Raw genomic sequence first — 22,684 nt, forward strand, 5'->3', positions numbered from 1 at the left:
ACTGTATTATAAAAGTTCTTCCATTCAGAAGTCATAATCTCCTTAAACGTAAAACTGTGTGTATGCAGAATAAGCTGCTGCCATTTTCACAAAGTGAAACATTCTATACCTAATGAAACAGACTGTATCCAACCAAAGTATTTTAGCATTCAGGTTTTTATTTCCAGACAACAGGCTGAGGTTGTCTATTCCTCTCTTATACCCATTCCCTGGCTCATTCTTACAGCAAAACAGTCACAGGTCAGAGAAATCCTGGCAGCCCTCCTTCCCTCATTTGTTTCTTGCACTCTCAATACGTCTGCACGCTCCCATCTGAATAGAGGTAAAATCGTTTCCTTAGGAATTCAAGCCAAGCAAAAGCCAGAGGGTTCCACTTGTGTCTGCCCTCTAATAGCCAAATAATGCAGTTAGCCTCCCTGAGGGCTTTGGGTTGGGTCTGCAGCACAGCCAAAGGAAGCTGCCTTTCCCCAGTCTGCCCATGCACACAAAGCCACCACCAGAGCCCTGGGGAAAATCCCAAATCATGGGCAGGAGTGAACCGTTCAGAGCACCTGCCTCTGCAGAGCGTGCTGCACCAAGGTCTGCACTAAAGATCAGGTGAACTCCACCACTGTGCAAGCAAGAATTGGGCTGCTTTAAGAGAAAAGTGGTGTGTGGGGGGGAAGGAGATGCAAAGAGGAGCTTTGATCGCATGCATCTTTAGACAGGTTGGAATGCATCAGGAAAAAATGGAAATTTCCAAATAAAGTTGGACTTTGGTGCTTCGTAGTTAGAGAAAAACATTGGAACGTCTCCAAGTCACAGGTTTTATGGAATCCTTTCCCAACAAAGTTCTGCAAACAGAAATGTGCAAAAAGAATAAAGGCACAACTCTGCTTGGTAGAGACACTGACATGTCTAGAGGTATGAAGTCAGATATTGAATTCCTTCTGTGCATGTGCTGCCAAACAATTTAGATACGCATTACCTAGCCTACTTATTCAGCAAAGCAAAGACCCCACTTACTTCAACCCCTTTTTCCACTATAACAGGGAGAATGAAAGTTCTGAATGTGACCTCTGCTTCCAGGTAATGAAATCAGAACAAAGGCACTCAGTGCAGTTTCCCTCTTACAACAGCAAGAACTAGAGTGCACAGCAGTAATGTCCTGTAGTATTTTCAGCAATGATGTGTCCAACAAATACCTATTTCTGCAGAGGTTGCCCTTCTCTGAAGCACTTTCTGCAGCAGGACCATTCTCTCCAACAATATTACTAATCAAAATGGTATTATGCATTGCTCTTGTTTTTTCCTCCCTTAGTTAAATTACTATGCTCTCTGAGCATGATGTTAAATGTAAGGACTGACAGTGGTTTATGCAGATTAAGGCATGGGAAGGATAGTATGAAGCTTAGTAACCTCACTCTGAGAGAGTAAATGAAATTTGGCTTTTTTATTCTCTCAGATAACAGCTCATCTGCTTAAAATATTTACTGTAAGAATCAGAACAATCTGAAAGTTGTCTATTTAATATGTCTGATTCTTTGATGGCTATACATTGTCAATAGTTGTGAAAGAATGGTCTTGAATTTGCTAAGTTGTCTATGGGTCCTACAGACCCAAACAAACTTCACTAAGTTTAGGTCTAAAGTATGTGAAAGATCAAGTCTTAAAACACCTATTTAAATGATCCAGATTTATTTTAATTCCTTGGTCACTGAAAGAAAAACTGTGAACTTCTACAGGCTCCAGAAAAGCAGCACTACAACATAAAATAAGGCAGCAGCTTCAATTTAATAAAGCACTTAAACATAATTACTTTAAAAGGTAACAGTTTCTTAAGATTAAACACAGGCTTGAGCACTCAGGTGATTCATGGCACTTGAACAAAAAAATTCTTCCAACTGTAATGTAAGGGTAATTCCTTTTGCTCAGCATCTTAAATGTGAAGAAAAGTCTTCACTTAAATGTGAAGAAATTTCAAGGGGGTCTGTCAGACCCTATCTTCAGTTTCTTATAACTCTGCCAAACATTTATGTATGAACTACATTTTTTCTCACAAGGTATCTGCTTTAGAGAAGGTAATTTTTTTCAGTGGAAATTAAAAACAAATATATATATGCTAAAACAAACTAAGGGAAAAAACTCCAGGAAATTAGCTTTTTTTTTCTAAAGGGATTATATGGAAAAATCACTGCTTTGCTATGTTTAAAAAAAAACCTCCCTCAACTGCTTCAACAGATTTAATACTGTCAGATTTTGTTTCTAATAAGGTGTCAGGGAATTACCTTTCAAGAGATTCCTCAGGACAGAATAAGATGGTCAAATTACAGCTGAAAATTTACCAAAAAAAATTACCCATCTAAAAATTCATTAACCCCTTCCCCTCCTCCAAGAATATAATAAATCCAAAGCTCAACAGGCATCTGCTGAAATTTATGCAGCTAAAGTTTCCAAAATGTCCTTCTTGGTAGATGTTTTTTTTCAATTTTATGCTGTAGTTTCACACCACAATGGCTCCAGAAACTAAACCAGACTAGGAAATCTGTTCACCTTATTCACCATCACCTTCTCCCGGCCATGAGTCTCAGCCTCTATGTCCCAGTTCATTGACTTTTCAGTGCAGAAATACTTACAGGGCATTTTGGGGGTATTATTTCAGCGATATTCTTCACAGACTAGCCCCACATCAACCACCCTTGTGCAAAAGAAAGAGCAACATCAAGGAAAAGGAGCTTCCTAAACCAGTGCAGAGGGAGTACTACTGCTTTTGCCACCAGACTCCATGCACCTTTTCCCTACAGATTCCTGCCATCCGTCCTCCATCTCAGGACTGCCTGAGGTTGGCCAAACCTGGCCTGCATTTAAGGCTCACAGCTATCCTGGGCTAGAACAGCCTGGGACTGGTAGCATGGGTGCAGAGGCTGTACCCACCATCCTCAGGTATCCACTATCCATCATTCCCATTCCTCCACAGTGTCCTGCCAGCATGGATGCTAATGAGCAGAGTGGATGCTACCTGGCTCAAAGGCAGAGGAGACAGAAGCAGCATTAGTGCAGCCTTTTTGGGCAAGGGAGCAGCAGGAGGTCACATTCCCTAACTTCTCCTCTGCCATCACCCCAGCAGAGGGTCCCTGGCCATATCCTTGTATCAGCCTCCAAACAAAGAATGTGTATTTCAGCAGGGCAGTGAAGACACACATGGAGACAGTGCCCATTACCAAAGGGGAGCTAACAAATGATGGCAAACAGCCAGGCTAAGATGTTTTTCCAGCCAGACACTGAGAGAAGAGCCATGGCTCTGCAGAGGGTGGCAACAGCAGGGAATGTGCTGAGGAACAGGTGAGCTCTGAGCTGTCGATAGGGGCCAGGAAAGAGGTGGAGACAAGAGAGAAAAAACAAGAAAAGAGAGCAGGTAGTAGCTGTTTTGACTTAAAGACAAAACCCAAAGGAAAGGACCAGTAAGGGGCACGTAGAGCTGCTAGCTCTCCTGGCCCAGTGGGCTTGCTGTGACAATGGCTCTCAGAAAAACACTGCTGTAACTGCAGCAAGCTACTGAGAGGACAGGGGAAGGAAAGCTAAACGAAATAATTGAAAATACATGAGAAAAGAACAAAAGAGAAGCGGGGTTTGCAGTAGGGAAATGACAAGGCTAAAAGACAGCTGAGTAACAGAATACACAAGACAACATAATGAAGACTGCAAGAAAAGGGGACTGCACCAGAAGTAAAGGTGATGGGTGGGAAAACAAGGAGAACTGGGTAGTATCTGGCAGATGTAAAATTAATGAAGACAAAAGAAGGACAGACCTATTGAACTTAGTACACTTTATCTATGCTCCTTCATTTCATTATAATTTTTCTGGCAGTTAATTTACATTGTGTATCTGGGTGGAAAGAAGTTCCTTCTAAATACCAAGTTTATATCACCCCAGGAGGCCACCCTGGGCTCTGCATCTTAGCAACTGTTGGGCCTGATAAAATTTTATAAATAAGTTCCAAGAGTACCCATAGACCATCCAGCTTATCAACTATTTAGAGAAGTGTCCTTGGAAAAAAACCTCCTTTTTTTCCAAATTGAGAATTACATGTAATGCTGCTGAAGAATAAGGCAAATATTTCATATGGGATGGTATTTGTTTATGCAAAATATAGTGATATTTGTATCCAAGAAGCATTCTGGAGAGAAAAAAAAAAGTTGGAGTAAAAGTTCTTTTTCTAAGTCAAAATGGAAGATTTCCAAAGTGGACCACCGGGGGAACTGTTCACTGAAGCAGCATTATGGGCTGTCAAAAAGCAGCTCTGAGAGGTAGGACAGGGTAGGGAAGAAAAGGGAGAGGAGAAAACAATAGGGTTTGTGACACATGGGGACTGATGGCCCTGGGAGCAGTTAAACAGGGCATGTCAGCCTAGCTAAGGGATATTCTGGTTTTAGTGGATGAACTACTGAACAAAGTTGGGAAACTAAAGCAATTTGAATAAATAAAGAAATAAATAAAATCAAGGCTCAACTCGGACCAAAACAAAAGCCCTATTCACTGAACAGAAAGAAGCATGAAGGAGGAAAAAGAAAAAAGTTATCATAAGCTGTTAATTCACTTAGGCTGTAATAAAATTCTGATTTAATACAGAATGTTCTCAGGAGTATTTTCTTACTTGCAGCTATTTCTCCACTTCTCCATCTCCCAGGAAAATTCATCTCCTGATGCAAGTTAGAAAACTCACAAGTCAAAACTGAGTATTAAATAGTACCAGACAATTAAAACAAAAAAGGGGAAAGAAAAAAGCAGAGATATAGAAGGCTTCAGAATTCAGTTCATTAAACACTTTTATCCACCTAAACCAAATAAAATGTATCAATCTACCCAATAAGTGAAAATAAAAAAGCACTTACCAGCTCAAATCAAATAAGCTAGTTTATATTCTCTCTCCTTCATTTGTTGAAAGCAGCTTCATTGTGAAAGCTGCTTTCAGTGAAATCAGCACAGAGGCTCATCCAGAGTAAAGCCATAATTTGTGTGAATCAAACTGGGAAGGAAAATTTGATCCTGAAATAGAAATCCCCATAAATTTTGGAGGTGGCAGAGTGTGCTGCTCTGTACTAAGACGGGCTGCTGCAAGTTAACCCCACAATTCCAGCAGCACAGACTTGGAGCACCAGGTGTCATCTGGAGCACAGCCCTAGGGGAGGGTGACATGAACTTCAACACGAGACATGAGCACCATCTGTCAAGGTATTGTAACCCCAGAAAGCACAGCAGCTTCAGCACCTAATATCCCTGCAGACCTCTTTCAGGGAGACCAAGGGAGTCCTTGAAAGTATTAATTCACCTTCTACTGCAATTGGAAGAATCATCAATCAGAAGTCACTTAAGCTGCCTTGTTCAGTGGCATTACTGTTATTCTGCAGAGGCAGACAGAAAAAGTCTAAGCTCACTAGAGTTGTGCAAGCATCAAGATGCCCAAGTTTCAGAAACCAAAGGACACCCAGCAGTGTTCCAGCTCTCCCAGGACATCACTGATGAAGATGACTTACTTAAGAAAGAACTGCTGAGAGTGGATTGATGGGACACCATGGAGCTCTTAAAAGAAATGAGATCATTGTTCCACTTAAAGGACATCCAGAAGTGCCTTACTTATGCCTGCAGACAAAAGGAGGCTCTTGTATGAGATACTGGACTGGGAGCTGGGAAATGAGAAGTCTGGAAAGTTCTGTGTTTCCAAATCAATTGATTCAGAGCAGCCCTGTCACAATATTTGGATTCACTTTTGAAGAGCATGAGAAGAACTCAACAGGTATTTCAAAGGCCATAATAAAATGAAAACCCAATGAGTGAAACCATGAATGAGCTTCTTAAGGAAATGAAAGATAAAACAGGTCAACAAGATTAAAATTATAAGAGGAGTTTTAAGTCAAGCTTGGAGAGTCAATCATTATTATTTAACTGAAAGTGATGAGAGGTTTTTCCAATTGCTTAGATTTGTTTAAAATCCATTAAAAACAGATCTAACAAACAGGTGCGAGTAGAAACTTGGCTTCACATCCACAAAACTACTGAAGATGATAATGACGGTTCAGAAGGGACAATTGGTCTGTGCTTCCAAATGGACATATGAGAGACTGAATATACCTGTGACTGAGGCAGGAATGGTTTATTTTGAGATTGTACCATGGTTAAACCCTGTGAGGTGCTGCCACTGGGGCAATCAAGAATAAAGGCCCTTATTGCAGATTATCACAATCACCTGCTTATTTATCTAGAATGATTATTTACATTAAGAAAAAGACTACAAATACATGAACACGTGACCAACTTAAATCTCTAGAACTGCACAATCCCACTCACCTAGCAGTCAAGCAGAACTGCTGCTGCTATAGCACAAATTTCCAAAGTGAGCAGAAATCTGAAAATCACCCTCCCAGGGCAGACTCTACCAGGACACTTTGCCATGGTATGTGTATGTTGCCCTCAGCAAGAAATCAATCAACAACATGATGAAGCTTCACAGGAGAATTAAGAAAAAAAAAAAAAAAAGGAAAAAAGTCCAGCTGAAAATTGTGAACACTTCTGCACAAAAAGTTCAAGAAACATTGTAACAACTGTATGAGATAAATTATTTAAAAAACTGAGGCAGAAGTCTGAAAATACCATGAAAGACAGTTGAAAAAATGCTCCAAGAGGAAAATCTCAGTCAATATGGGAAAGCACTGAGTAGTGTTTAACAATTCAGAAGTAACAGGTCCAAATAAACATGTCTTAAGGGTCCTACAATGTAAAGTATAATCCAAAAGGAAAAAACCAACAGCCAGAGGAACTCACTGAAATTACAGTCCCACTGAGAATAAAAAGTAGGCTAAGAAAAAAAAAAATCAACCTATAAAATAAACTTAACACTAACTGGATATAAAATGGGCATAGGTAAACATAAACCAACAACTATACAGAGTATTGTAACCATTAATGGCAGGAGAGTTTGGAGTAGTCAGAGAAGTAGTATGGGGTAAAAAACTGGGTTTGAGAGCTAAACCCCTTCCTCCACAGTTCAATGACAGAATATCCTACAACTGCAAACACACAACATTGCATTGGAGACGAGGAACACTCCGTTCCTCGGCATACTCCGAGGCATAAGGAACCCCAGGACCCGGAATCCTTTTGAACTTTCTGGAATTTTCATTCCTTCAACACGATTTTGTTGAGATATCAACCAGTGAGGAAGGAAGCCAAAATTCAATGTTGAGAAGGTAAGAACTAAGTCCTATGGATCATGAAAGATCATGCCTGCAGCTAAATCCAGTCCACTGCATTTCAGATCCTGACTAAAATCACAACGGAGAAGACTTCTTAGGTAATAGCAGGTGTGGCAGGGCAAGTAAATTAATTAATTGTGAATAAATGGATTTTGTATATTGACTAGAAAGAGAGAACTATTTTTTTAAAGATTATCTGGGTTGGACACATTATTCTGTCCTATGAAAATGCCACCTACAGAATTTGTGTTCAAGGGATATTGATCCATTACATGATATGGGAAAATATCATGGCAATGCTGACCATGAGGCTTTACAAAGCATGACAGATAACTTAAAGAAAGAAAAAGGTCAACTGAAATCTACAGAGTGAAGCAGAAGACAGGATACAAGAAGAATGAGGAACTCTTCTGTCTAGAGAAACAACTGTGCTCTTTGGAAAGAAACAGGTCAAGTGGTTCAGGCAAGAAAGCTGGCCAGAAAAAAAATAAAAGAAGAAAAAGATCTGTGAACTGACAAGTCATCCTTAATCTTCACAAACTCTGGAGAAACCCAAGCCAAAAGACATTTTGAGAGAAAATCAAAGTTCAGAAAGAAACTCCCTACTGATGAAACTTAACAGACTGTCAGGAAAATGTTTCATTTCCATATAATTGCTTCTAGAGTTCTCCACATGTCCTTAAAGGAATATTTGTGTCATATGCATTTCTCCCCACCCTTCAGCTCACAGCAGCAAACCTGAGCAAAGTGGCTGGGCTCCACATTTACTGCATTGATCTAAGGATTCCATTGTTTTGAAAAACTATGAATAAATACACAAGAGTACACAAATACATACTGATATACTGGACACATTTGTACAAATATGTGCTCCTCAGAATCATCCAAAAAATGTTACTTCCCATACTCTACCCTTTACTCTAGAATGGATTTTCAGTGAACAAAAGCAATATTTAAGACTACCACTTCGAATAAACAAACATGCACCTTGCTAAATTAATTGCAATGCCTCAATACAACCTAAACTGACAGCTCACTAAAATTTATCAGAATGAATTTGATAGCATGTCTTTAAGCTCACTGTGCTGCATGAATGGCAATTCTACTTGTTTAGTAAAATCTGGTTGTATGAGAGAGCCTGGGCTATAAGTGAGTTAGTTATTATATACTTAATGTTCTTCACACATGAAGCAACTCTGGTTGATTGCTGCAAACTTAGTTAAAGAGAATCATTATCTGTACAAAATCTTTTTCTCACAGGTAACTAGCTTCACTGATCAAAAGGCTTATTTTGAAAAGCCCAGTTATAAAGACTGGACTTTAAAATCAAGACAAGAATTATTTAATGACCCAGTTTTAGTTTTAGCACAACAAAAACAATCCAGTGGGTTTCATCTTTGTTAACAGTCACTTTTATCTTATAAGAGAACTTCTAACAGCTGATCACTGAGGTTGTCTTGTGACAAAATACTAAATACCAGTCAAGTAAGCTAGTCTGTTTATTTCCATAGGTTTTGAATACTTAACCTCAAGATGCAAAATAATGCACTTTCCATGTACAGTAGGCCTGAGGCAGATCTTCGACCTGCCACTGACCCTTTCTGAAGCTTTCTGCTTTTACCAAAATTTGGTATTAATTACCAATTTCAGACATGGAACCAATGCAAAATCTTTGGAACTGCTGACATAATATTGTAGGAAAAAATTTTATATATCATGCACAGTAACACCTGGTTTAGACAGCTTATATTACCTGACTAATGCTGAACATCCATGCAGTTTTGCAGTCTGTCCCAGTTTACTTATCAGGTTTATCGGACACTAAATTCTATTAGATATTAGTTTGATATCAGACACATATGTTCCATTATTCTGTACATCATTAAAAGGATCACTCTTGCTTTTCACTACTTACTGAGTTTGGGATTTTTAGGGTTTTTTTAACTGAACCAAGGCAAGTCAGGCAGACATATATGTGTATTAGACAAGCATGAATATTAGCCACATCTACCACTAAACAGAGCTCAACAACTAAAATATGAATAGTTAAAGCATAAAGAAACTTTTAATGTAGAAAAGCAATACAAGAAGTACCAGTGCTGGGAATGCTGTAACCTCCACAGCTGCGGCCTTGAGTACATTATCTCAGAGTTCTGTAGCTCTTTCCCTGGAAGGGATGAGTAGAGAAAGAACTGGTGCTGAATGATTATCCTGTTTGCAAGAAAGAAAATCCAGCTTCCAGAGGAACAGCAGCTCAAAGATGCTAGAGCACCAAAAGGTGGACAATGAGAATTTGTCAATTTAAGCCCATGACAGAAAAATATGACAACCACAGAAATGCTTTTGGAGGGTACTTAAACAAACATTTTGGAGGTCCATGGCAAATAATACATGATTTCAAATTTTTGTAGACCAAATTAATTTCTAGGTCTTCAATCTTTTTAATGGACTAGTTATAGATGTTTTTTAAAAAGCTGCATTCTGCTGTAGAATGAGAGAGACTTGGAAGGAAAGTATTATACCTACTAAGTATCTACAGGTGGGAAAAAGTAACAATATTGCATATTTTATTTGTAAGGCATTCTGCTGTGATTACAGTATTTGTTCTTTTCACCAGAGAATCTCTCAACTGAGATTCAACAGACAAGTTGAAGAGCGTAAAATCCAAAATATGAGTGTACACAGAGCCTAATAAAACCTGCTAGGTCTTGTTCAATTACAAGACTGGTGTGAAGACACAGGGAAGTAAGGTAAGTTTTTTCAAGTCTGTTATAAGTGCAATAATCTGAAATGCTTCCTTTTAAAATAATGTTCCAAGGACTAGAACTATACAATCACGACACATGTAGAGTGTCAAAGAGAATCAAAGTCCAGCATCCTGTCTGAGTAGGTACAGAAAAATACCTTCTGTAACTTGTCTGGAGAAATCAATGACGAGTCCTTTCCATCCGCTCTCTGCTGGGGAGCTGGCCAGGGGCCCGGCCCATCCCATCCCATCCCCAGGCCGCACCCAGGGGCAGCGGGCTCACCACTGCCCAGGAGGAACTGGTGCTACCAGAGAACGCCATCCCCTCACACCCTCTTTTCAATTTTATTCTTAAGAGCAGGCTGGCGAGCACAACGTTTGCGGTGCCGGACAATTAGCAAAAGCAGCAGGGGGATGCTTGCCAATAAACACCCAGATTTGAGGTTAAGCAGCTGTAAATCTGCATTAATCGTTTCAGGAATTCAGCTATTTACAAAAGCTTTCAAAGAGCAAACAAATAAAAGAAGTGACGGGAGAAGAGACAGGAGAGAAGCCGATCTGTCCTTACCTTCACACTGCTTCCCTTCCCCTTTGTAGCCCGGCTTGCAGATGCATTTGTAGGATTTTGGCGTGTTTTGACAAATTGCGTCGATGTGACAGTCATCCGTAGCTTCTGCGCACTCGTCAACATCTGGAAGCATAGAAGGAACCCCAAGGGGACAGATAAGAAGGGATACCAGAGCCACAAAACAGCAAGGATAGATATTCCCCTTGAAGCTGTTTGCCTGCCTGCCTTCCCAGTGGCATGCTGGAAATGAGAACATCTTAGGATAAATAACTAAACTAGACAACGTGATATTCTCCTCAAGTCGCTTATAAGCGCTGTTCCACGGAGCTGGAGGGACTCGGTCTCACATTTCTGCACTATGAATAAAACATTTAGACACTAGAAATTAGCTTCTGCTGTTTAAGTCTGGTACTGGAGACCCTCATCTTAGTAAAACAAGAGAATGCTTAAATTACATGTAAGAGGAGAAAAAAAGACCCCTTGCATGTTCTAGCACAGAGATTTTCTTAATTTATAGAGATAGACCCTAGTTTAAATAAACTAAGCTGGTGGGGAATGGGAAAAAGAAATATTTGAACAGCAAAACCACATTAATACCTTTTACTGAGAAGCAAAATAATAAATAAATGGAAGACCATATGAAACTCGGTAAGGTAGAGTGGAGGAAAGCAACCTGCAATAACATCATCTACTTGGAGTAACACATTTAGGGGAAAAAAGTGCCAGCAGCCGTCCTGACCCCTGCTCGGGTGGGTGCCTTACTGGATATGCCCTACTCTGAAAGGGGGGACCCAGACCACTTTTCTTCTTTTCAGAGTAGGAAGCCTTTACAAACATTTTAGTGACGGGCATTCGTTCTCTCCTCCAGACTTAAAGAGGATGGGGAGGGAGGAGGATGAGACAGAGTCGAGATCTGGTAGTCGTGGGAATGTTAATGAAGTGAGCATGGGGGAAAAAAAAAAAAAACCTCTCGACCTATTCAGGGATGGGGTGTGCTGGGAACACGGGAACACTTACAGCCCTGCCTAAGCTGGCCCCGCACTGCCCACAGCCGCAGCCCCCGAGGCCAGGGGCGGCGATGCCACCGCGCCCGGGCACAGCGGCCGGGCCGGGCCGTCAGTCCCGCAGCTCCCAGGGGCTCCTCCCTGCCCCACGCCACAGCCACATCTGGGGCTCCCGGGGGGACACGGGCAGGCCTCCGGAGAGGGACCGGGAGCTGCACAGAGCACAGCCCCCGCTCTACGGTCAGGAAGCACCGAGGAGACAGGGGTGCTGCGGAGGGAGGCACACGGGCATCCAGCGAGAGCCATGTGCAGTTGGTTTCATGCCAATTAGATTAACAGATCCTCCAAAAGGTGCACTAAAGTGAAAACAGTTTTATTGTTAGCTTGAAATCCTAACGCTAATTGTTTCAGAAGTGCTCACTCAGCCATCTCCAGTGATAACACACGGATCCTTCAAAGTCACCGGGAACAGGAGGGGGCTATTTAGAGAGGGGAGAATAAGCAGACATTGTAGCATGGCACACAGCAGAGAACTTCTCTGAGAGGTGCAGACCGGGGCGGCCCCGCGGGGCACCTCTGGAATCCCAGAGAGAGAATTGCCCGGACTCGGTATTGTTATTGTTGTAGAGTTTTTTTGTTTTTGTTTTTGTTTTTTTTTTTGTTTTTTTGTTTTTTTTTTTTTTTTTATGAAAGAGGGGAACAGAACACCGAGCGTCGTAATTTTCTTTTCCGGACTAAGGCAGAGCTGCTGTAATCTGTTGCTTTCTTTCTTGTCCATTCGTTTATTTTTATCGCTGAGCCAATTCAAATCTAGCTATGATTTACGTGAATTAGCTTAGGTGTTGCCCAGATCATGCACAGATTCAGTCAAGCACAAAGAGAAAATAAGTTTTTGGGGGGTTTTCTCTGCGTTTTTTTTAATGCTTTGGTTCATACTTTTGAGTCATTAAACCGGCACCCATCTCCCATCAAGATCAGCAAAAGTGACAGCTGGACTCTTTATAATGCCGTCAAAAATTCAAACTGCATTGAGCCAAGGGGGACATTTCACAGCAACCAGAGGATGCCTGGGAGTCAGGCGTGAATGCCAATGAGTCAAATGAAAGGGCAAAACCAAGTATGAGCCCCTGCTCTGCTCCACATCTCACATTGCATTAGTGGGACTGTAAGAACTTCTAGGCTGACTTTGTTCATTTTGTTACATTTAAACTCCTCTATCCGAGGAACAGGGATTTTTTCCACACCCTCCCCCCTCCCTCCCCCCGACGCCTGCCCCCGCTCGTACTTCACCTTAAAAGATTTCTCATCGCACAACTTCAAAACCTGCATGCATTTCTTTCAGAAATCACTTCGGGCTTGCAACATTCCAAAGCAGATAGGATGGGGGGGGTGTTCGATTTTTGGTTTGGTTTTTTTTTTTTTAAACACCGAAGCAAAGACAAAGTATAATTAGAGCTATTAAACTGATACGAGCGCCGCTGTTTAAGACACCAGGTCTTTGGGTTAATGCGCAGACAAGGAAAACCTGTTAAGATATCCCAGCCAACGCTTGCTCTGCGGCGTCTCCAGGGCTCAGCACATACTTATCTCGTAGGCACTCAAGAAAAGTAACTTTTTCTTCCCCATCTCTCCCTGCAGAAATCCCTCGGCTCCGGCTGTGGCAAACACGCGAGAAAACGCCTCCCCACCGCAACTTCCAAAACCCTCGGCGCTAGCAGCAGCGAGAAGTGACCTCCCCCTGAGCACCTTACAGCGGGAAGAGGAGAGCGGACAGACAAGGTCCCCCCGGGGCCGCGGCTCCGCGCCGCCCGCGCCTGGGGAAGGCGGCACGGCGGCGGAGCCCCCTCTTCTTACCTGCGCCCCCGCTGCCTCCCGCCAACCTGCCGGCCCAGGCGAGAGCGAAAAGCAAACAGCAGCGCCGCGAAAAGCAAACAGTGCCCATGATAATGATGCGATCCCCGGTGCCTGTCTGCGATAAGGGACGCGCTCGGGGCCGGCCGCGCGGAGCCGCCGGCGCTGACGCCCTGACAGCGCCCCGCTGATTCGCCGGGGCTCCCGCGGCGGGGGCGGTGCCGGGGCGGGCCGGGGGCAGAGCCGCCCCCGCGGCTGCCCCCGCGCCCCGCCGCCCCGGGGAGGGGGTGCTCGGGCCCCGGGGAGCCGGTCCGTGCCCCGGGCGGTGCTGCTGGCGGGGCGTGCGGCGCTGCCCGGCGAGGCAGAGCGGCCCGGCTCGCCGCCCCGGCAGGGAGCGCGCAGGGACCCGCAGCGACCCCGCAGCATCGCCACCCTCCGCGCTGCGCCCCCCCGCGGCTGGGGCCGGCGCTGCGGACAGACGGACGGACGGACGGACCACCCCCACGGCGCGGCTGTGAGGACAGACAGGCCGGCGGACACTGGCCATCTCCTTGGCAACGGCGGCCAGGGATACTTCACCCTTCTCGGGTTCAGGCTAAAAGACAACTTTTTGTTTTTCCACTGCCTTCCCCTCTCCCCTGCCTACCTCCTAGCTTCGGCTAACTCCGCTCCCGCTTGCCACGGGTCATCACCAGCCGCTGGCTTCCTCCAGGTTTTAAGGGCTTTGCTGCGGAGGGCAGTGCGCCTTTCCGCCTTTCCAGCCCGAGGTTTGCTCCTCCAAGCCCTTCACTCCGGTCAACCACGGCTCCTCAAGGGATCCCTGCGGAGCTGGCCCGGGCCGGGGAGATGCTCTCCCCAAAATCATCTCCGCTGCAGACGGACATGTGAGTGTCATTGTCACCATAGCCTTAGAGGCGAAAATCCTTCACTTTTAAACCCAAACATGACATATTTCTCCCCTCCGAGGCAAGCCCCATGACCCTAAACTCTTTCAGACTGTCTTTAAAGGACTGAAATAGCGGATAGACTATTTTTACGGCCGTGCCGCCCCTCTTTGCTTTACACCTTTCTTTGACGGGTGCCCCACTACTAAAATGCTTTGCTACTTTAGTAATTCCCCTTTACTTCAGGGGAATTAGGAGTTTCAACTCCCAATTCCCCTGGGAGGCTGTCTATCTGTCGTGTATGAGTTCCACTTGTCGTCTGGAAGATAAGTACACCCTGCCATAGCCTTAGATGCCTCTTTTTGACAAGTTCCTCCCAAATACACATATATGTCAGAACAATACACTTGCCCAGAAAGTAGCACTATTAAGTATTTTTAAGCTTGAAGAGATGGGAAAGAAACGTAAGAAAAGTTGCTCAGCCCAGTTTTGTTTAGTAAAACTCCACACCACGGTCCTTATTCTCCAATAAAACTGAACCACTACCGCACGGTGCCAAAGCTGTTTGCTTTCCGCGTGTTTACACCTCTACTTTGGGCATTCCCGTCCTTAATCCCTTAGGGGTGGGGTTAGGGCTATTGCTATTTTAAATCCGGACGCTTATTTTTGTGTGCGTGTGACCCGGCTGAGGTGCAGCGGTGGATTCCATGCCCGAGTCTTCCATGGATACCCCACGGCGCGTCCGTGCCGCGGAGGTCCCCAGAGGGAGCACACGGGGCCTTGGAGCGCCACCTCGTGACCGCCAGGGCAGCGCCACCCAAGGGCCGTTCCTCTTCACGATTTTTGGAAGGAGGAGTTTTGTCCTAGGTGAAAAAGTAAGGCCAAATCTTCTCCCCCCCCCCCCCATTTGATGGAGTCATACTAAAATGTGTAATGGGATAAATAATCCAAAAAAAGTTTATATTTCATTAAGGAGTCCACTAGAATTGTCTAAAAATCAACTATCTCAACTTTTGAAAAAGCCACAGTGCAATAAATAAGTTTGCTAAAGGAGCAAAATGCTTCCACTGCCTTGGTGACTTGCTCTCTACCATGCATTGTAAGTGTCATGTTAGCTGCAGCTGCTGAGTTACAGAAATTGCCACACATGAACTCTACACATTTATAGTCCATAACACCTGTATGGCACTCAGGAAGGGAGGTGCCCTTGATGGAATCTCACACTTTTAATATATTCTCTGAGGGTGGCATAAACTGAAAGCTAAAGATCATTCATATCAGCTGTTCCTCTTCTAGTGAGTTTGTTGTGTTTTTCCTTTACCAAGATCCGGACAGATAGAATACACGAGGGAATACAAAAGTACTGTATTTATCAAAAGAGGGCCTGAACTGTAAGTCAGGATTATCACATAAAATAAAGAACATCATCTACAATGCCAGGCTGAATATTTCCAGATGGGTCTTTTCAGAGTCTTCCTTACTAAGGGACACATCTTAGAAAAGGGATCCTTGTGGATCCCCACATTTTCCTCCTGTAATTGTGTTTCTCTAATTATAATAACCTAACACAATCTCTATGTCAATTCCAAAAATTATTTTTATGAAAAATTTAATATTAGAAGTAATGACTAAGCAGCTCTTCTTCCATTGTGGACAGTAAAAGCCAGATTCATGCCTGTAAATCTGCTCTCTGCAAGAGCTACCCTGGGCTGCAGGTGGAGCCAGCCCAGTCTGGGGGGCACCTCCAGTGTTTCAGCTTTCTCATCTGCCAAAGTACTTCAGCTGTGCCTAAAAACCTTTGAGCAGCATGTTAATTGGCTTCTAATGTTCTTCTACACTAATGCCCTTGAAGCTTTGGGGACTATTCCAACAAAATAATAATAATGCTTAATAATAAAAGAGGTTTGTTTTAAAAAAGGATCCATCTTTTTACAGAATAGAAAGTCCATACAAAGCTGCATATCAGGCAAGAGCATAAATAGAATTGTGGCTGCAGAACAGTACTCCCACTTTCAGAACACCTTCTCCCACAGATATGCACCATTCCAAAAGTGCTGTGAAAAGACAGAACAGCCTCTGCAGAATTATTTGGTTTCCTGGTTTGCTGTTAATGAACACTTGTATATTGGGGCCACTGCTGCCTCAGGAGGCAGCACAAGCTATTGACAGTGCTGGGAATCATAGCAGTCACTCAACAGCCTATGCAAACTTGAACCAATTGCTTTACCTCTCCATCTCTGTCTCCCTTCCTTCCTCCTGTCCATCTTCTTTCTGCCCATTTGCAGTAAAAGCCCACTGTAGCAGAGCCTGTCTTTCACTGTATTAATGCAGCGCCTCAAAATAACACACTATACTTGTTTTGTCTGTCTCCCCAATTAGGGCTTTCATGAGGCCAGTGAGGCACATAAACCCTGACCCTTTTAACTTCAGTTCATCTACTTTTCTGAACTGCACTTCAAAGAACTGGGAGAGACCTGGCTCCTTTGGATAGGAGACGAGGAATGCATGTTCCAGAATTTGTGCTGGGAACACCTACATTATGAACCGTGAAACATGTATCTCCAAACTTTACTTACATACTTTCTATTAGGAAGAAAGGAACCATGCAATCCCAGCTTTTCAAAGCAATATAGACCATTCTGCATTTCTACGCATATTTAGGGGAAGCTTTTGAAACTAACAGGCAATAGACATGCACTGCACCGCATACTCAATGCTGTATTACTTCTTTCCAGGAAAATACAGCATGTAAGTTTCCTAGAAGTCAAGTAGCAGCATGCTGCTGAAGTAATTAAATGATTTGTTCCTGTACATAGGAGTAAAAAACCAACACAAGTCCACCATAAGCCATAATAAAGTTTTGCACAAGAAAATCCAGCATGTAAGAGTATGAGAATATTTTTTTCTTCTTTTTCCTAATTGGAGGCAACAAGGACTTACATAGCAGCTGCTGTAACAATTAAGAAGGGACATTTATTCCATAGTTTTGGTGAGATCACAATCAGTTTTATCTCCCTCTCCCATCAGTGAGACAATGTGTGAAACCTTGTGGAAGTAGTGGTAAATTTCGATATTCTGGGAAAAAAAAAGGTGTAAGTTAGTGCCAGACTTTGAAGACAGACATCAACCCATGCTTGAGGACAGTTACTCTCTGGCTGTTACCTTCCTCCAAAATTTGTCACCTGCTTCATCCAACTGTCCCTCCCCTTTCATTGCCAGGGTGTCAAAAGAGATGGAGACTCATGCAAAGGCATTTCCTTACACCTGTAATTATTTTACACAGTGGGCCATAAGGCTTATAAGGCTCAAAATGCCTTACTGAGAATTACTATCTACAAATTCATAAACTTCTTGCCTCCTAAGTGTGTCATAAGCAGTTTTCCATTCAGAAAAATGCTTCAACAGCTAGAAAGTGGCAGGAGAGTAGGGAGTTACTAGGAAGAGTAATGGAGATGTTTATTTTTTTCTCTTCTGCTTGAATTATAACCACTGAGAGCAAAAGATGAAAACATTAACAAAGAGATGGAAAATACCACCATCACCATGAAGAGCAGAGTAGATCCTTCTTTTGTGGTACTCAGTCAATCTTAGTAAAAGCATATTTTGCCAAGATGAAGGTTACATCTCAAACAGGTGAATAAGGACTTGATGCATAAAAAGCTGGATAAAACCTCATAACCTTCATTGTTCAGGAGACTGGTTACAGCAGTCTCTCTTGAAATTAATAGGGGACATCTCTAAAAGCTGCAAAAGAGAACACACAAAACAAGGTTGTGCCTACTACCTGCTCTGGGATTACACCTTAGCAGGTAGGAGAAGATGACAGGGACCTGTGGACACACAGAGCTGAGAATGATACCTTCTAGAAGACCTGTTTGATAACTCTGTTGCCAAAATAGTTTTAAAAGTGGCAGTGATGTGTCCTTGCGTTCACAAGGATATGAAAGTGGCATTCTGAAATGGTTGGGTTTTAGGAAGTGGGGGCATAAGGAAGCCAGAAGGGAAATATCAAGGGAAAAAAAAAATCCAATTGCTCTTTGTTCATCCACTAGCTCTAGGCTTTAGTAGGATGAAAATTTTAACTCATTTGCTCCCCCACTGGAGACTTCAGAACAGTAACTTGTGCTAGTACAAGTTCTGGCTCCTAATCTGCTGCAGATTACTTGCCATTGTATTTTAACATTAGCATTTCAGTTACTTTGAAAATGAATCCTCTTAAACAACCAGGTTTGTGCACAAAAAATGTCAAGCAACTCAGAGGAAAGTCCTGTCTTTGGTATTTTAGGCTTATCATAGTTAAAATCTTAAATTCTGGATAGTCATTGACTGCTCTGGACTGCACAGAACAGCAAACAGAGCTCTAGTAACTCAGCTGATGAGAGAAAGCTTTTGGATTGTTTTAGAAGACATTTTCTGATCTCTTGTTTGAAAGAACTTTTTTCTCAAAAATATCTACAGCTGGCTCTGATTTCTTCTTCAAAGCACTTTGGGCCCTCAGGCTGAGGTACTTTCTGTCATACCCATGATCTGTGGTAAGCTATCAGTTCCCTTTCCTGTTCTAATCAAGGTCCTGAACATGCAAGGAACACTGAAGCATGTACATATTGATCAGCAGGACTGCTCTTGCCTATAGACTTCTGCAAAGACTGCCTCAGCAGGCCTGGGATTGTGTAGTGCAGGACAAAGAGAAGAGGCCATGCCCTCCACTCACAGTCCCTTTATCCTTCAGTGCAGCTCAAAACCAGCTGTGGGGAGTGACGTGGCTCAAATCCACATGGGCAGTCCTCTCTGCTCTGTGGAACACACCATGGCACCACTTCAGAGCCAAAAGCTGATTCAGCTTCACAGAGCACTTCATAACTTCATACTGTGAAATTTAAATTTTTTTCCAATTCACAGCCCTGAGGGCCTACCTGTCCTCTCTTCTTTAAAAAAAAAAAAAAAAAAAAAAAAAAAAAAAAAAAAGCCCAAGCACAAACCAAAAGCACTCACAAAAGCCCCAGGACTTCCAGAGGCTCCAAATTCCAACTGTAGCCTGGCAGAGCAGCTAGAGATGTGGGTGAGTTGGCAAGACATCTTGCCATATCATGGTAAGATCTTGTAAGACTCCTGCAACTATTCTTTTGAACTTTTCCTGAACCAAAACCACTTCATTTTTAACATTATTAGAAGCAACAAGACTCCAGAAAAATTCCAACAGAAGCTTTTTTCATAAAATAAAAATTTTTCCTGATTTCTCCACAATTCCACAAACAATTAAAGGTTATTTAAAGGTTATTTCTCAGGACACCTTCCTGCAGACAGGAAGAAAAAGTATCTTTAATGCAGCCAGCTCCTGCAATTTTCCTCCTTCCCTACCCACCCAGCCACTGAGAGCTAGAGTGAGATTTGTGTACTAATTTGAAATTCTGCATTCTTCAGGGAGGCCCACAGTAGCAAAGCTGCTCTTAGGATTTTCCCTTTAATTTGCTGTAATGTGAAGAGAGTCCAATGCTGTTGAAACTTAGATGGTTTTGCATTGCAGCATCTGTTCAATTTACTGCAGGGACACAAACTCTTCCATCAAAACCAGCTGGAAGGCTAAGCACCAGGTCAGAGCATCAATCCCTTTACCAAACCAAGTCCAAGCCAGTGGGAGCTGTGTAGTACAGATTTCCTAAAATCAATGTCCTGATTTTAGTTCAAGTGTAAACATGTACTCATCCCCTTGTTTGGCTGCAGTCTTTACTGCACACAATCCACAATTTAAGAGCCCACTGCCATATAAACTTAATCTTAAACAAGAAGCATGTTACGAAAGATGTGCTTGAGTTCAAGCCCTGACTTTATCCAGTAAGCCTGGCCTGTTACCAGTAACAATTTTATCCTAGAATAAATCTTTGTAGACCAAGTAAAGTTTTATTCCAAAGTAGGTACTTCTATTGAAATAGAAATGCATGCAATTCTTTGTACTGTAATTAAATGCATTTTTATTCAGTTGCTGTGTTCCTTCAACACAGCTGAACTGAGCTGGGCTTTGATCAGGAAGCCTACATCGCCCCCACTGTGACTGCAGCCTTAACCTCTTCAGTTGTGAAAAAATACTGTGAAACACTGTAGCTGTCACCTGGAGAGACCAGTGAGTATCAGGGGGATAGCAGCAGAAATTGAGGCCTGTAGCATGAACATAAGATGATTACAAGATCTATGTGAGAAATAACTTACAGAGCACCACAATCAAAAGTTCAGAAAGATGATAAGCAGGGTCCTGTCTCCTATGGTCCTGTAGTTACTCTTTTCCAGCTCTAGGCATGCTCAGATTAGCTAAGGATTGTGACAATAAAGAAGTTTCAACTGTTTACCAATAAACAGAATAGTGCTTCTGAAACAAGAAGAATTCAAAACAGGGAGGAGATTTTTTTCCTCATTGTCTTTTAAGGAAAAAGGGTAAATCTCACAATAGGATCTTTCAAATACTTGGATGCAGCATTGTAAAGTTAATATTCTTGTAAAGACAACCAAGTCTAGAGATGCCAAGATTACGGTATAATTTATTAATTAGAATAAATTAAATTAATAATAAATTAACATTTTAATAATTTAAAATTATAATAAATATACATTATAAAGTAGAATTATATAAAAATGTAGAATTACAATAATTTTGCAATTTATATTATATCAGCTGTGTTTCTTACATTTGTAGGTATTCTTAATGCTTCAAATGTTGATGCTGAGCACTGTTATGAGCCTTACCACAAATAAATATGTTTAGTTGGAAAGAGTAGACAGAGGAAAAGAAAAATGAGAGTTAGACCTAAGGATACAGTTGGGTGCTCAGGGTTTTAATGGGAATACTATAAGTAAAATTCAGTTCCCACAAAATGTGCAGCAATAGGAAAGTCCATGTCTTGTGTAGAATCATGCTGCACTTGTCAACACACCAGATAAATCTGACGGAACCAGGCTATCATGATCTTTGTGGTTTACAAGGAACTTCCAAGAGAGAAGATACTGCAGAAAATATCGAAGCTCAAATCTTTGCCTCAGACTTTTCCACCATATCAACCAATGCCTCCCCCTCTATAAAACAAAACAAGACAAGACAAGTCCATACACCCGAATGTGTTGATCTTTGCAGTTCTAACCTGAGTTTAACAAAACAAAAGGTCAGCAAACCTTCATTCCTTCTCGCACATTTCCCCTGAGTCTCAGGACTCTATTTCAGTCCCAGGGTGGCTGCAGGGGTAATTGCAGCTGCTGTGAGGGAGCCTGTGTCTTGCAGGCCATGTTGACACAGACAGCAGCCCCGTTTCCCAACACTGCTGTGAAGGAGCCAGTGGAGATCCCTCTGCAGCACAGAAGGGGAACAACCCTCCCCAGACCCCTCAGACTGCCAGCATGCTGCACCTCAATGGCAGAGTATACATCTCACACGTTTTCCCAGCAATCGTGTTTAAAAGGACTAGGAATTAAGGCATTCTGGTTGCTTACTTCATCCTTAAAAGCACACCCTTCTTGGTTACACACTTGCAGAGGCTTTGAAAATACATAATTCTGTCAAAATATATAGTGATGATTCCAGAACGACTCGGAAGCCCCAATTATAATTTTCTGCTAAATGAGTTCTCCTCCCTAAGGACTCTCCAGAGGAGCCTATGCTTTAGTGCACTAAGCTACCTATGAGATAGCTGAAGCTCAGACTAACTCAATTCCTGACAGGCAGCTGCAGTTTCAGCTGGTGTGAAATGGCAAATAGAAGAGAATATTATCAAATAGAATTAAATGCAGCATCCTCAGGAGGCCTGGATATAGAAAGGGTAAAATTCCACTCACCTTAATCCTGCATATTATTTTGTTCTATTGAAAGGCCATGGCTGAATGAATAATGACAGGAGGATTTAGCCTCATATGTTCATTGCTTCTCTTTTCAAATTACATGAAATACACAGTGCAGACCCATTATTAGTGTTGCTGTTTTTTGGTATTATTATGTCATTAGAGATGGATTGGATTAACACAGGTATAGGAAATTGCAGTGAAAGTAGCTTACAGAAGATTACAGCACAGTAAGGCTTCATAAAAGTGTGCTCAGAGAGCTAATAAAATCAGAAAAATGTATAATATAACAAATTGAAAATACAGCAGGCACAAACTACTGACTGCTTGAAAGCTCCCAGGTAAATTATCATTGTTCTTTAACTTAAATTACACATCTAAAATAATTTGGAATTAATTTCAGTCAAATACAATAGAATTAGAGAAGCAAAATCAATACTTGCGTCACCAATTTCTTGATGAAAGAAACCCTGGACCAAAAAGGCCAGATGTATGTAGATATATCTACATGTGTCAAGACTGCAGATAGTACATGTAAGATCTTGATGTGCAGAACCTGAATGAAACACAGCATCCCTGGTTT

General features: G+C 42.3%; 1 protein-coding gene across 4 annotated transcripts in view; it reads right to left on the reverse strand.

The window, feature by feature from the left end:
* SCUBE1 (signal peptide, CUB domain and EGF like domain containing 1) overlaps positions 1 to 13,961 on the reverse strand; it is a 189,646-nt gene extending 175,685 nt beyond the window's left edge. For all 4 annotated transcript variants that reach the window (XM_074539230.1, XM_074539229.1, XM_074539228.1 and 1 more), the window contains exons 1-2: positions 13,403 to 13,961; positions 10,545 to 10,667 (exon numbers count right to left, since the gene is read on the reverse strand). In XM_074539230.1, coding sequence (XP_074395331.1) covers positions 10,545 to 10,667; positions 13,403 to 13,946 — 667 coding nt within the window. In that variant the 5' untranslated portion in view covers positions 13,947 to 13,961. The remainder of the gene's footprint in view (positions 1 to 10,544; positions 10,668 to 13,402) is intronic.
* Between the last annotated feature and the right edge of the window lie 8,723 nt (positions 13,962 to 22,684).

The sequence above is a fragment of the Zonotrichia albicollis genome, chromosome 4 (assembly GCF_047830755.1).
Source record: "Zonotrichia albicollis isolate bZonAlb1 chromosome 4, bZonAlb1.hap1, whole genome shotgun sequence".
In the NCBI taxonomy this organism is placed as follows: Eukaryota; Metazoa; Chordata; class Aves; order Passeriformes; family Passerellidae; genus Zonotrichia; species Zonotrichia albicollis.